The sequence below is a fragment of the Pteropus alecto genome, unplaced genomic scaffold (assembly GCF_000325575.1).
Source record: "Pteropus alecto unplaced genomic scaffold, ASM32557v1 scaffold22, whole genome shotgun sequence".
Taxonomy (NCBI): Eukaryota; Metazoa; Chordata; class Mammalia; order Chiroptera; family Pteropodidae; genus Pteropus; species Pteropus alecto.
The window spans coordinates 9,244,392-9,259,426 of NW_006434839.1; the positions used below are offsets into that span (position 1 = coordinate 9,244,392).

General features: G+C 45.8%; 1 protein-coding gene across 2 annotated transcripts in view; it reads left to right on the forward strand.

Annotated features, from left to right (window-relative positions):
- The window catches only part of TMEM209 (transmembrane protein 209), a 24,501-nt gene extending 21,907 nt beyond the window's left edge, over window positions 1-2,594 (forward strand). For both annotated transcript variants that reach the window (XM_006910521.3, XM_015588413.2), the window contains exon 15: window positions 1,189-2,594. In XM_006910521.3, the coding sequence (XP_006910583.1) occupies window positions 1,189-1,243 (55 nt within the window). In that variant the 3' untranslated portion in view covers window positions 1,244-2,594. The remainder of the gene's footprint in view (window positions 1-1,188) is intronic.
- Window positions 2,595-15,035: the final 12,441 nt, after the last annotated feature.

Here is a 15,035-nt window from a genome sequence, read left to right on the forward strand (position 1 = left end):
TTCGTTTAGGGGTCCTGTCCTGTATGTGTTCTAGAACTACACTGTCCGATACAGCAGCCACCAGTCACCTGTGGCGTTGGGCATTTGAAACATAACTAGTAATTTAATTGTTCTGTTCAGCAAAAGATACCATAAATAAAGTTTAAAGCTAAATGACAAAACATAGCTGCAACATATATAGCAAATCCAGATTATATTCATGATATATAAGTTAATTAGACTAAGTGTACAAATGGTTGATAAAAACGAAAAGATGCTTAGCCTCATATACAAACAAGCCAAAATGAAAACATTTTTTATCAAATTTAATTTATCATTTGCAATGTTAGTGATGGTATGAATGGGAAAACAGTTCATAGAAATTACCTTTTATGAAGAACGTTTTTGTTAAATATATATTTTTAATTTTTTATCAAAACTAATGCTCATAATTTTAAAAGTCACACAGTACTAAAAGTCGATGACAGAAATAAGCAGTTTCCCATATTTCCCAAGCCCACTTCCCCAAGGCAGCCACTTGAACTGGTAGCTTTTCCTTCTGATGTTACCCATGGTTCCAAATAAAGAGGTAGACAGCTCGCTCTCGATTCTTTAGTGTTGGACATCATTGCTTGATTTCTTGTCAGATGAGTAATTTCCCTCTCTTAGAGTCCTCTTCTCCTCCCTCATACTTTGAATACAGTTATATTACTCTCTGGTGTAAGTAGGAGTAGATTTTTCTTCTCATTGTATGCAGTGTGTTTTGGTTTAAGATAAATTAGTAATACCCATTTGCAAGTTTACTAAAGTATCTCTGATAATTAGAAATTTTTAATTTAAGTCAGATAGGTAAAATTCTCTAAAAGGCCTATCATCTCTATAACCACTATTTTTTAAAATTTAATTGATACTTTTACTTTGATCTGACTTGCTAAAATCATCTTGTTAACTCTTATCTAATGTAATAGTTCTTGATGTCTACTGAAAAATTAATTTTCAACACAATCCATTTAGTCTGTATTTGGGTTTTAAACAGTTAAATTAATTACTGTTTCTAGAACTCACCTGATGAACCATGTGTAGTATAACATTGCAGAATAGCGTTAAATATTATTAATTAAATGTGTATTTCTTGTTTTAGTTATTTGAGAAAAGATCTTCAATGCTTGGCAGTCAATTCCACTAACACTTTTGTTTTTCTCTTTGTAGGAGAGTTAATCTTGGTCTATCCGGTGTGAATATTTTGTGGATTTTTGGCGAGTAGTGGGTCATCTGATTCTAAACATTTGGACTTTTATTTGACCAAATCAGAAGTCAAATCTAAGCATCTCTGAGTTACCGCTTCTTTTGAGACGTTCGTGTATGTTACAGACTCTTTAGATTTAACAAAAAAATTAGCTATTATTATGTGAAAGTATGTCTTATATCTTCTACACCAAGATATTACCCTCAGTTTTTTATTGCATTTTACATTTTTCAGTTGCCTTCAAAACTGCAACCTTTCAGATTGTTGTTGACCCAAAACAGTGCAGTTCTCCCTTAATTAAATAAATGAGTCCTTTTTTATTGTAACTTCAAAATAAGAATCACCTACCTGATTCTTCCCCACAAAAACTGATTTTTCAGTCACATTATTTAGTATAAACTACTTAAAAAGAAACAAGCAAATCGCTAACTCTTTTTTCTCTCTCTCCAGTGTTTAGAAAATCCGCCCAAGGCCCCTATTTTAAAAAAATCAGATAAATACTAAGTAGTATATAGTCGATGTGTTTATTGAAAGAGGTTTGACAATATTAGCATTTAAAAAGTCAACTCTTGGATTAAATTTAGCTGACAGAATTAGTTTGGATCTTAAGAGGCTGAGGACATCAGGAAAACTATTTCTTTGGTTTTAATAACTTAATTTCACTATCCCATTATATATTAAGAGTTTCCTTTAAGATCATATATCTTACGTTCAAATTTTTTTAGGTATGTTCAAAATATCTGGAGAGTAAGAAGTTATCAGTTTTGTAAGTTTGCTTCACTCTTCATTTTTATTTTCTTATGTGTATGTGTAGTACCTCTCAGGCTAGCTAGCAATTGCATGTATTTTCCGGATTGACATATTAGACTGCTTCCATCACGTGGAAGCAACTAGAACCCATATATTCTGAATAACTGCATGTTATTCACATATGCAGCTGGTTTTGTATAATTTGTAAATTCTCTTTTTCCAAAGGTGGTTCTTGTTTTTTAAGTTTTATGTCCACAGGAGAGGGAATTTGTATCTTATAACTGCTTTTGATACGTGTTAAATATGTTTAAGATTTTTTAAGAGAAAATATCAATTAAACATGTTTAATATGAAAACATGTTAAGATGTTAAGTCTACTGTTTCAACAGTTATTAAAGGTGTTATAGAATAATAGTTGCTTTGCTGTTGAACTCTTGTTCAGTTATACATATTCTTCATTAAGCAATTAGGAGAAAAATTTTAGCACAACTTTTTTTCTCTTTACATGGCTTAAGGCAGCTTTTAGTCCAAAAATTCAAAGTTTATAATATTTTATATTTTGAGTGTCAAAAAATACAATGTACAGTAAATATACATGTAAAAAGACTAGACATACAAACTAAATCTAATGGAGATTACTATACTCTGGGTAGCTTTTCTATGTTAACTTGTCTTCACAAATGTTTGAGCCAGCTTATACTTTAATATAGCCTTTATTAAAAAGTCACACTTCAGGAAAACAGTAGTACACAGCAAATACGGTAAATTTTTTGGTCCTTGTGTTAAAATGAGTAAATACCTACTTTTCTCTAATTAAATGTTATTTATAGGATATTTTTCACAAGTTTTTATTGCTTGACTCATCTTTGTGAAATCAAATTTACTAATCTTCTAGATTATGTTCACTGCATCACTTGCCCTTCTTTTCTGTCTGAATATCAGCCTTTACTTCAGCCAGATTCGTTTTAGGGGCGTAGTTAGGTGTTTGTGATTTAGTTACTACTGAGACAAAATGATGTACACTTCAAACTGATACTTTAATGGTGAAGACACCCAGCATGTGGATGGCACTTCTAAACTCAGCTTTATAACATAAGTCCTTTAAATGTGGGCATTCCTCAAAGGTCGGTCTTTGGTCTTCTGTTTCACTGCATTATGCTTTTGAGATCTCATTCATTCCACGACTTCATTTATCACCTCTCTGCACTTGACTCCCAAGTTCATCACCAACTATAACGTCTCTTCTGAGCTCTGGCGTTACATTTCCTGTGACCTGTCAGACATTTCCACTTAGATATCCTGCAGACTCACTCTGCCTGCAGCTGAATTCACATCTGCTGAAACCTGCTCCCTCTTCTCACATCCCTCTTTCTGTTCATTATACTACCAGTTGCCCATGCTCAAAACTCTGGTGTCATCTTTGATTCCTTGAGCTCCCTGGGTCCCCAATCCAATCAGGCAGCAAGCCTCATCCATTCTTTCTTAACAATGTCTCTTGCAGCTGTCCCTTCCCATTTCTGCTGCCACTTTGCTCATTTACACCCTTATCAACTCACACAGGACTACTACAACAGCCTAACTAATCTCACAGCTTCCTAATTGTTGCCATGCTTCCAGATTTTCCAATTCATCCTGCACATTCTCTTCAAATTCATCTTCCTAAAACACCTGTTTGATCATTTCATTCCCCTGATAAATTCCTTAGCTTGACATTTAAAGCCTTGCACAACCTGGCCCCAAGCTGGCCTTGCCTAGCCAGATTCCTTGCTCCAGCCTGTACAGCTACTCCCTGCTGGGCTCTGCAAGCTGCCTCCTGCTCATCCTGATCACTCTCTGGGGGTGTCCCCTCCCCCGCTACAGTCTACCCCTGCCTTGAGACTTCTCTCATTAAACCTGCTACTTTTTGGAGCCGGTCCTGACTACTCCAGCTGGCAGTCATTTCTCTCCCAGGGTGATTAGATCTATGCCCCTTTTTTGGCATTCAGCAGCCATCTGAATGGATTCAAAAGTGACTTCTAGTCTCTCTAACAGTATGTCCTTATATCTTGCCTCATCCTAATAAAAGAACTGAGTTTTTACTAGTCTGAGCTGCACCGCTGTTCAGGAAGACTTGGCGAAGACTTAAAGCCACTTTTTGGGAAAGGCTTGCATTCTCCTCTTTGAAGGACACTTTTTGAGCAGCCAAGCACGCTGGCTTTCCGTTCTTGGCCAGGCTTTCCGTTTTTGGCTAGGCCTAAGGAGGAGGAAGCATTCCCAGGACTGGACAGCTGCAGCAGGGGGGACTGTGAAAAGTGAAGGTGTTGGGAAAGTGACACAGCCAGTTCCCTGTGCTCCTGGGGGTCTTCTATAGTGAACTGGGGTAAGGCCTTTGCACTTAGCAGCAGCACATTGTCCCAGATGCTACAGAGCCCACTGTGAGGGACCAGGAGAGGCTACTGGTCCATCTCTCCCTTCAGATGGCTTCAGCCACAGCTGTCTCCAGACTGTGGGTAAGGGCAAAAGTTTGTGAAGATAAGCAGCGGAAGGCGGGGCTCTCTGGCGAGAAGGCTTTTGGGGAAAATCCTTGGTGCGAGGGGCTTGTCTGACCACTTAAGAGTGAGAAGGGTTTGCACAGTCAGCACCTGTGCTGCTTGGGCCCCAGTGATGGCCACATCTCACTGGATATGCCAGTGGCTTTCTGCTGAGTCCGCAAGATTATTAGGCATTAACTCTGAGCTCGTCTCTGATTTGATCCCTGGGCAGCTATCAGTAATTTCATTTCCATGTGAATGAACTGCACCGATGTGGGGGACAGGTTATGGGTTCTATAGGGGATGGCATCTCAATCAGGTTTAAAAGTCCAATACAGCAGAATGGGCATGGAGACCAGCCTGGTGTGCCCCCAGGTCCCTGTCCACCTAGGACAGCAGTAACCCCAAAGATAGTTCATAGCAAAGTCATACACTGACAATAATCCCAGGCACAGCTATCGATGAAATTGAAAGTTGTAAGTAAATGCTTTCATGCCCCCAAAACAAAATGAACATTCCGATGTCAGCACGGCTAGAAGGGCCAGTGGCCTGATTGTGTTCTGACTTGGGAGGACTGAGCTTTGTCATTAATTGGGGCAGGGCAATTAACCTTTTACCTTGTGGTTTCTGATAAAGAAACTCTTCATCCCTCAAAAATCATCGAGAAGCTGAAAGTGAAAATAATGGATTACAGTGCTTTTAGGCAGTGAAAAATTGGCTTTAAAAGGTCTTTCAAAATAACAGTATAAACTAGGAAATGGCCCCTTTTGGCATTGTAAAGCACTATGTCATTCTCGGGTCATACAGATCTTTGCGGCCTTGACACACACACCTACCCCAACCATCCTAGCCCAGCTGTATCTGCCTTCTCCCTCTTTCCTCCTCCACCCCAGACCTGGCCATTCCCGTCATAGACAGTACTGCCCTTGTAGCCTGAAGCCTGGGCTTTCTGGTCTACCAAGAAAACACACTCCTTCCTTTTCTATTTCTAAACCAGAAGGAAAAAATAACAACCCTGAATGAGACTGCTTTCATGAACTGCAACCCAGAGGAGGAAAGTCAGAAAGTGGTGATCTGCTCTGTTGGGGGCAAAACTTGTTTTTTCAGGAGCAGCCACCAGGCATGATTCTTCCTCAAACACATGGTGTATAAACTGGAATCAGGCAGCTCTGTGATAGTTTTGGCCCAGAATACAGGCATTAGCTTACTGAGCTCCAACTCCAAAGAAAGGCCCCTTGTGTTCCTAATGGGGAGGGGTATCAGCCACTGGACGGCCTGCGGGCAGAGAAGTCATCCAGCTAACTCAGGAAAGAGACTTGGCAGAAGGAATTCTGAACTAAAGCCATCGTTCCCCAAACCTGGTCGTTTGAAAAAGTGTTGTATGGCCTCCATCTCAAGTTAGTTAACCACCCTTAAAAATAAACTCAGTACAATGCAATGGTCCACTTAAATGTTCTGTATGAGTTCTTTAAAGTTATTTTTGTGCCATCTTGGAAAATTCCTGGAATTAACTACCCTAAAGTGGTGGTTAGACTCCACTTAGACCAAGTGCCCTGGGTAGAACTTGGAGGCAAAATCTACATCCTAGAATACAGTGTTTTTTAAAGAAGACACTAGCTATTTTCTATGTAGCCAGAGAAATTCTCTTTAAGCTACTGTATCTCTGAATAGGTTGCTACTTTTTCCCACCTCACAATTCTGTTTCCCCCAGACACACCTCCTCCCTACCCCCAATAGTGTCTGTCAGTGAGGAATCTGCAGCTCTTGCCAGCTTGCCCTCCTGTCCCTATCTTGGCAGGTGCAATAGTGGGGGCAATGCTAGAACAAATACCCAGGGAAAACTTCCGGTCCCTTGGATGGAGCTCCTGTAAACGATGGAGATTTCTATTACACTGCAGCTTCCTTGAGGTCCTTGATGGCTGGTGCATGTTAGGTGCTCAGTAAATATTTGTTGAATTAATAATTGGGTTAAGCAGACAGAATTCACTTGAAACGCAATTCTTTTTTTTTTTTTTGGACTGAATTTTCAGTGAGTGTGCTTTCCATGCTGAGTCGGTGGAGCAGAAATTGTGGCAGAGAAGAAAAGAAGCAAGGAGCTGGCAATTGGCAGTTGGATCTACACTTGTAGAAGAGAATGCCACCAGGGCCCACTCTGCATTCCCATGCGTTCCTTTGTTGGGCTCTGTGAAAACTGATTCAATAGTAAAGAGTATGTATGTGGCTGGGGGTGACAGGAGGGACGGGGAGCCATCTAGATACATATCTGCCAGTAGTTTCTCAGGATGCAAAATTGGTGGCATCTTACAAGCCCTCACAGCTGAGAGCTGTACTGGGGTGGACACAAAGCATGAGGGCTGGGAACACCCCGATCCAGTCACAGGACACCATTATCCTTTTCCCTGAAACACTAGTTTTCTCCAAGTATGTATGTAAAGTAGACTGAAGGATATGTGTTCTGAGCTGCTGCTCTGGAATCTGCTTCCTCTGATGAGGAAACCAAGAGAGCCTCAGTCTATTTCACGGTCACAGTCTGTGCCTCCTGGCCAGGACAGTCTCACAAATGCACACCCTAGTTACATAGAATTGAACAAATGTGCAAATACGCAAGCATTTACCAAGTGCTCACTCAACACCGTGAACAAAAATGCAACAATGTATCCCCTCAACTTATCTCCACAGTTTGGAAGTGGAGATAAGATTTGGAGAGTTTGGGGTAAGTCCCCACAGAGGCCCAAGCTCCAGGGCTTGTGAGGTTGTGAATCTGCCACACCCCTCCACTGCTGGTGGCACTGCAAATTGGCACAACCCTTCAGGGACACAACACAGGACTACATGTGTGTTTCAGCCACTCCTGTTGCATAACGAACTACCCTAGAACAATAATAATCACTCAGTGTCTCTCTCAGGGGTCAGGAATTCAGATAGGGCACAATAGGGATGGCTCCTCTCTGCTCATAATGTCTGGGGCTGGAAGAGTGAACCATCTGAAGGCTTGTTCATTCACATGGCCAGCAGTCGATGCTGGTTGTTGACTGGAGGCCATAGGCAGAACACCCACATGTGGCTTGGGGTTCCTCATAATATGGCAGCTGAATTCTAAGGGCAAGAATCTTGAGAAAGAGGGGGAGGTTGGGTCTGATACATACTGCCTTTATAACCTAAGCTTGAAAGTTCCATGTTTCTTCCACTGCATTCTGTTGATCAAGGTAGCTATAAAAAAAACTGACCTATTTCAAAAGGGGGGAACGTAGACCCCCACTTCTCAATGGAGAGTGTCCCACATCACAGCATGTGGACTAGGATATATATGGATATGGCCATTTTTGAAAAATACAGTCTGCCACAATGTGCAATGCCCCTCTACCAAAAAAAATATATATATATTGAGACTCTTAGGCTCATTGAACCCAGGAAAATATATCCTAGGAAAATAATCAACAGAAAAAAAAGTTATGCTTAAAGATATTATGTGCATTTCTTTATTGATCTAGTCATCCAATAAATATGGATTAAAGTAATTCGTAGGTGCTAGGAATACTTAAATACAGAGAATACTTAAATATCCTTTTTTCCCTCAAATAGCTTTTAGTCAATAATAGCTAAAAAAAAAAAAATATCTAAATGTCCAGTGATAGAACTTGGTTTAGTAAATCATAGTGCATCAACCCTGTGAGATGTGTCCTTGAACGGGACACTTACAGACTTATTTTGACCTCTTTAAAAAACTTCTGCAACTTTGAAAAGACCGTGTAGAAAGATGGAGGAAATGTGGGGTAGAAGTAAAAAGAAAGTTGTCTACTGCGCTTATAATTATGTAAAAATATGCATGCAAACAGCCAAGGACTAGATAACAATGTCTTTTTTTCCCCATTCAAATGTGAACTCACTTGTTGAAATGAGAATATGGATAGCTGTTTTTTTTTTTTCATTTTTAATTCTTTTCTCAATGTTATATTGCTTTTACAATTGAAAAGGTCCAGGGGGCGAGGGTGGGGGGGTGGTGAAATGTGGTGAAAATAGAATTTTATGGGCTAAAGGAAGAGAAAGCTCTGCTGAGTGAGAAGCTGAGGAGAGACTTCTTGGGAGAGGTGGCAATTGAATTTCAGTAGGAGGAGGAAGCAGCAAGAATCAAGAAATGAAGACAGGAGAGGAAGAGTTGTCTTTGGAAAACTGCAAAGAATCCAAACTGAGATGTAGACTAGGAGCGTGGGAAGATGGGACTGGCTGGAAAGGTGGATCCTAGGTACCGGGCTGAGGATTGTGGTCTCTATTCGTAGAGACTCCGAAGCTTTTTAAGAGGAGAGTGCTGAAGGAGGTTGGCTGAGCCCAGTTCTGAAGAGGGACAGACGCGGGAGCAGTTGCAGATGCAGACAGGGAGACTGTAATCCAGCGCCCGGACTACAGAGATGGCAGAAAAAATAGGAGAGCGTTTGTGAAAGGAAATGGTCACAACTTGGGAGGGAACCTGGTGCACACAACTCCAAGATTTCAGCCTAGGTGATGATGAAGATTGTGGCACTAATAACATAGAGCTAGGAGGAAGAGGAACTGGTTTGGAACAGAAGAAAAGTTTTAAACACGTTGAGTTTGAGCTGCCACGGACATCCAGACGGGATGACAACAGATCGTTGGAAATATGTCTGACTCTTAAGAAGTCCCCACTTTGGGGAAAACAATTTGGATGTCTCCCTCTTCCTGGAATGCTCCTCCCCCAGCTATCTGTAACAGCTCCTTCCTGTCTTCATTAAGATCTCTGTTCAAATATCACCTCCTTGCACCCTTTCCTGCTACCCTAAAATGGTACCACCATCACTCACCATTGCCCTTGCCCTGCTCAGCTCTTCTTCATCACACACACCTGAGCTTTTGCTTATTATCTGCTCCCGCCCCTTTAGAGATGGGACACTAATCTCATCTTCCTGTTTGAAGAACACATTAAGAGCAACTATGTGCCAGTTCACTCTTATGTAAATTTCTATTGTGAAATGATAACAAATAGCATATATTTTTTAATTCCTTCAGATCTTAATCTAAAGGTATAAAGCATTTCTGCTGTATTATAGATCAAAAACACAACTTAGCAGAAAGAGCACACACCAACTATTAAGGGAGCATCATGGATGGTGCCGGACACTTCCGGGTACATCCCACTGCTCAGCACTTAATCACATGGATACATCTAGCTGCAGAGGATTCTGGGGAGAGTAGTTTTTGTTCGCCATGGCCGTGGCCAGCTAATAATCCTAGCAGGATGGTAGGAGAGGATGGATATGTGACAACAGCAGCAGTTTGTCACTGCAGATGTCTGAATAAAGCCACAGAGCCTCGGTTGTGCCTGACTCTCCAAGGACAGCAACTACTGTGGATCTAGGACTCTCGGTTCCCTGGAACAATTAACTCTCACCAAGCACTTCCTTAATTGTCTCACCCTCTTCTCCTTCGCCCCGCTCCGCCCCCCCACCGCAGTGAAAACGAGGAAATGTTCAACATTTCTGTATTCCAGATGCCAAAATCCTATAAAACAAAACATTTCAGATATGTCCACGCTGCTTCTCTTTGACCAACATTCTCTGCAGTTCAGGCAGCTCCAGCTACATAATTTGTGGGACCCGTGCAAAAAGAAAAGGCGGGGCCCCTGCTCAAAATGTATCAGTAATTTAAAGACAGCCACAGCAGAGCATTAAACCCAGCACAGAGCCCTTGTAAGTGTAGGGTCCCGTGTGTGACCGCCCAGGTGGTGTGGGCCTGTTCTGTCTATATTTAGCCTGACAAAACAAAGGAGCTGTTTGTGTGTGAACCGCCTGCCAGTAGTGTTGGCTTTTCAGACTGCTTCAGCTTTTAGGTGAGGTTTTGTTTTTTTCTTGTCATGGCTCAGAAAAATTAGAAGTGGTCTTGGGGATCAAACAGCTGGATTATCTCAATTTGCAGAAGCCTCAGAAGCCCAGAGGGGCTTGCGAGTGCCCAGGGGCCTGCTTGGTGCTGGTGTCACAGCTGGCTCACAGAAGTCCTGTGCCGCACCGCAGCCCCGGCTGCACTGCAGAAGGTGGTCGTTTTGTCCCCATCAGGCTGGCTCTGGGGTGCCAGCTCCGGGGCATCCTTGACACTCCTGGGACCTCTCATTACCTACTTGGGTTAGTCTCTTCTTCCAGCCTCTGGTCAAAGCAGAGACAAAACCAGGAGCCACCCTGTTCTTGGCCACTGGTCTTGGAAAGGCCGAATGGCGGCCTGATCAGAGAGCACTTGGCCACTGTGCCCTGATACTCCGCCTCCACAGACACCTCCAGTCCATGCCCGTCAATGTGGAGGTGAGCGGGAGGACTGCTGGACGCACAGCCTGCCTGCTAGGTGCCGAGCTCACGCGGACAGCGCTGGATGGGGTGGGGAACAGGCACAAGGGGACAGTCATCCTGGTGGCGGTACTGGAGCAGGAGACAGCGGGGATGGGGAGGAGTGGGTGGGAGGCTACACAGAGCAGGGGCAGCAGCAAGCAAGGACAGACAATGTGTCACAGGGAGCAGGCGGGCGAGGTGTCAGATGGGCACGCTTTTCTCCCGGGGAAGGCAGGCTGTGCGAGATGCCAGGCGGAGGAGAGGGGAGTGATTAGCAAGCAGAGAGTGAGTCATGCATCCAGTCCCCTGGGCAGCCTGTGCGCCACGGGCTCTCCTGGGTGCTGGACTTGATGCCAGCCTACGCAGCTGGCGTTGGGAGAGGTGCCAGATTTCCTGCAGGGGCCTCACGAGGTAGGGGCTGGGAGCCTGGGATCTAATGGCCACCTGCTCCTGGCTTGAATCCAGAGGCCGCTGGCATGTCTGCCTCTGGGCCTTCCTGCCTCAGATATCTTCCAGGCAGGCCCTGACTTAGCAGGCCTGACTCCTCCCCTGGTCCCCTCAGTCCCTTACCTGTCCCGATCCCCCTCCTCCTCCATTCCCCGCATCACACACCGAAGAATTCAGGTTTCCAAAGAGCTTCGAGCTGTGAGAAAAGCAGAAGCAGCCAGGGTGTACCCTTCTCTCCCTGTCTCCCTCCCAGCACTGGCGGGGTGGCCTTTAGCCGGTAGACAAACCTGGGCCCCCATGGGGACAGAAATTCAAGCACCTTTAGGTTGTGCCCAGCAATCCAGAGGCGCTCTCAGCTGTGACAGCTGCTGTTCCTGCCTCTCCATGACTTCTAGGCTGGTGACCACTACTTTCCGGTGACATGGGGAGTTGTCGGCAAAAGAAACCCAACTGTTTTTCGCCCTCTACTGTAGTAGGCTCAAGAGTTGTGAGTGTGTTTTCCCCTCTCCTGCCAGAAGCTTCTCCGAGGAGCATGGGGGACACTGACAAGTGTCCAGGAAGCTGGAGGCCACTCCTCGGTTTGACCAGCCCTGGGAGAGGAAAGGGCCGGACCAGTCTTGCCCCGGCCTCTGTCCCCTGTCTGACCACCACTCAGGGCCTCGGAAGAAGGGGTCTGGCTACAACCCTTCCGTGCTAATTTCCTCCTCCTCCATCCATCAGCGAACTCATCGAATCCTTAACATGCTCAGGGCCTAGCTGCTTTCGCCTTTGGCTAATCACTTTCCTTCTCTGTATCTATTTTCTCCATCTGCACAGTGAGATCAATAAAACTCAGCACTGAGGTGAGAGAGCTGGTGAAGGAACAATAGCCAGGGGCTGTCACCTTCCTGCGCAGCAGCCATGGCCAGCACGAGGCAATGACACAGCTTGTCTCTAATGGCAGAAGTGTGCAGTGAGCCATCGTCCCTCACCTGCTTGCTGCCTCGCTGCCTCACAGCACGGATTATAGGTCCCCTCCATGAATCCTGGCCCAAGACAGGGGTGAATGGGCCCCCCTGTACGTGTGTGTGTGTGTGTGTGTGTGTGTCTGTGTGTGTGTGTGTGTGTGTGTGGTGTGGGGGTGAGGATGGCTCATCTGTGTGCTGCGGTGTGGTGTGTATATGTGGTGTGTTGTGGGGGTGGTACTGGGGGTGAAGGGTGCTGCCCTGCGGAGGAATCTTCAACAGTGAAAACTCCCCTCCTTAATGTTCCCTTCCTGAGTTTCACACGGAAGGGCTTTGGTTTGAGCTCCTGAAAGTGTGGGTCACTCCACAGTGTGGGGGCGGAGCAGCTCTTACAGCAGAACCGTCTGTGGATCTTACTGAAAATGCAGATTTGGGCTCATCCCAGTTTACTGAAGCAGAGCCTCTAGGGTTAGAGCCTCATAATCTGTAATTTTAAACAAGTCCACAGATAATTCTGCACGCTCGAGTCTGAGAGCCCCTGATCTGGCCAGGTGCGTATACCCCAATACCCCACCCGTAGGGAGTGCTGTGTGCTCAGGCTTCCTTCATACTTGCTGAGGGCCCTGGAAGGGGTGGCCCATCTTTAGCTTAGTAGCAAATATCTCCCTGGGTCACAGTCATCCCTTGCGTGCTAGTGTCCTTGAACTTTTAACGTCACCTCTGCTTAGCTTTGTCTGCCCCCATCTTTTGAAACCTCTTGGTTTATGCACCATAAATATGCACTGTCGCTAGGCTGGTTTTGTTCTGAGGTCATTTTGTGGGTAGATTCCTGTTTCCTGACCATTTTAGAATATCCATGAGAGCTGACATGTTTCCTGTTTCCTTTGTTTCCTTTTGGCTCCCCAGGGTCTAATGCGGGTTTCTGTGCAGAGCTGGTGCTGAACTGCTTGCTAAATGAAACGGGGACAACTTAGAGACTCTGAGAGGCCCCGTGGGAGGTACTGGAGTCGTGGCGGGCCCCTCTTTTCAAAGCCCACATACCTGCGGCTGCCTCCTCAGCACCCACACCTGACTGGGGTGACCTGCCTGGCCCAGCCCACCCTCCCACGCCCCCTTCACTAGATGGCGTGAGAACGAGGCAACTCCTAGCAGACCCAGAGCAGATGTGGGTGCAGCTGAGGTGCTGCAGTAGGCGGCCATCCCAAGTCCGCTTGGCTGAGGGTAGGGAGGGGCAGGCCGATCCAGCCATTAGAACCGGGAGGGCCCCTCCGCTGTTAGGCTGCTCAAAGCTCCTTCTCGGGGAGCAGGACCTGAAGCTGCACCTCATCATTATTCCCCAGGCAGCAGGGCCCAGGGGAGGGCGCAGCACATCTTCAGGGCCCCTCCTACACTCATGAGGGCCCCTCCTACACTCATGAGCCTCACAGTCCTCCGGTGGAGCAGGAGGACTTGGGGATTTTCAGGGTCAAATGTCTTGACAGGCCTCTTAGCCGCCCCATCCCACAAGCTAGGTCAAATTTTTAATGGAAGCCTGTGGAGTGCAAAGTCCTACAGAAACCATTACAAGAGTCTTCTGGAAAATAGGGACTGACGACGCTCCCTGCAGTGAAGAGAATGGAAGTAATTCAAGGGTCACGAAGCCCTCTGGTCAACGAGTCCCCGGTCCCCAGCTGGGCTTCCCATCTCTGTGGTATCTGAGACCTCTCTCAATCCTGATCTCACTAAAAAGACACCAAAAAGGCTATATTATTTGGCTTCTTTCTGGCCTCTGGAGATTTAAGGACTTTAATCAGTAGAATGGTAAAGAATAAAATAACTCTACAATAACAAGGAAGCTGCCAGCTGGCCCTTCCAGTGACCTCGCCACAGTGCATGGGACCATCTGGGTGTGACTTCCCTCCGAGGGAAGAGTGAGAGATTATACCATTTTAGGAATCAAGTTTACAAAAAATTTACTTCCCAGATTCATAAAAGTCGTGCCCCGAAACAGCTTATATCTAAAATATTCACTTCCTGCATCCCACTGCCCCACCCCAAACTGGCCCTCCTGTGTTCCCTACTCCCAATCAAAAATCCCAACATGGAATTGGAGGGCTCCCGGTGAAGAAATGTGGAAAAGCCTAAAAGCGGGAACTAAATTACACTGGTCAGAAAGACGAGAAAAGTGGTCAAATTCCTTCTTCAAACTCAAGCCTAGGATTTACCAGCCCTCTCCCTGGGGCCATCTTGCTCTCACGAGGGGCGATCCTCATCTCAGTCTGCAAAAGGCAGATGGAGAGCAGGCAAACCGCTCAGCGGGCGACAGTGGAGGAGGGAGGGGAGAGGAACGTGGGTGGGTCATGGCGACCTTCTTGTTTTCCAGGAGCCACTGAGAAGGAGCCTGAGAAGGCAACATCTACATTCCCACACACCCTCCTCTGGCCCCAGCCCCACCTGCTGTGTCCCTGGGAAAGGAGGCGAAAGGGAGCGAGACGCTGCACAGGAGGCGGGACTGAAGCGGGAGCTGGGGCTCTGGATTCTGCTCGCTGAAGCGCAGCGAGGAGGGGGCTGGGGCTCTTCTTCCCTAAGAAGGATGGGAGGAAGAGGCAGTCTGAGGTGAGCCTCCCACTGAAGGATCCACTAGTGACCGTGAGCCACTCGCTGGCTCCCCCTCTCACCTCCCTGCCCCTCCTCAGACTCCTTCTCCTCAGCCTGTGGAAGCCTGTGGAAGCCTGTAGAAGCGTCACCCCTTGTACTGGTCAGGCATCAGTGTCTTGGCCGTTGGTGCCCTTTCTGAAGGCACCGGCTGTCATCCTACCCCAGTCTACAAAGGTTGGGGAAGGTTGGGGGA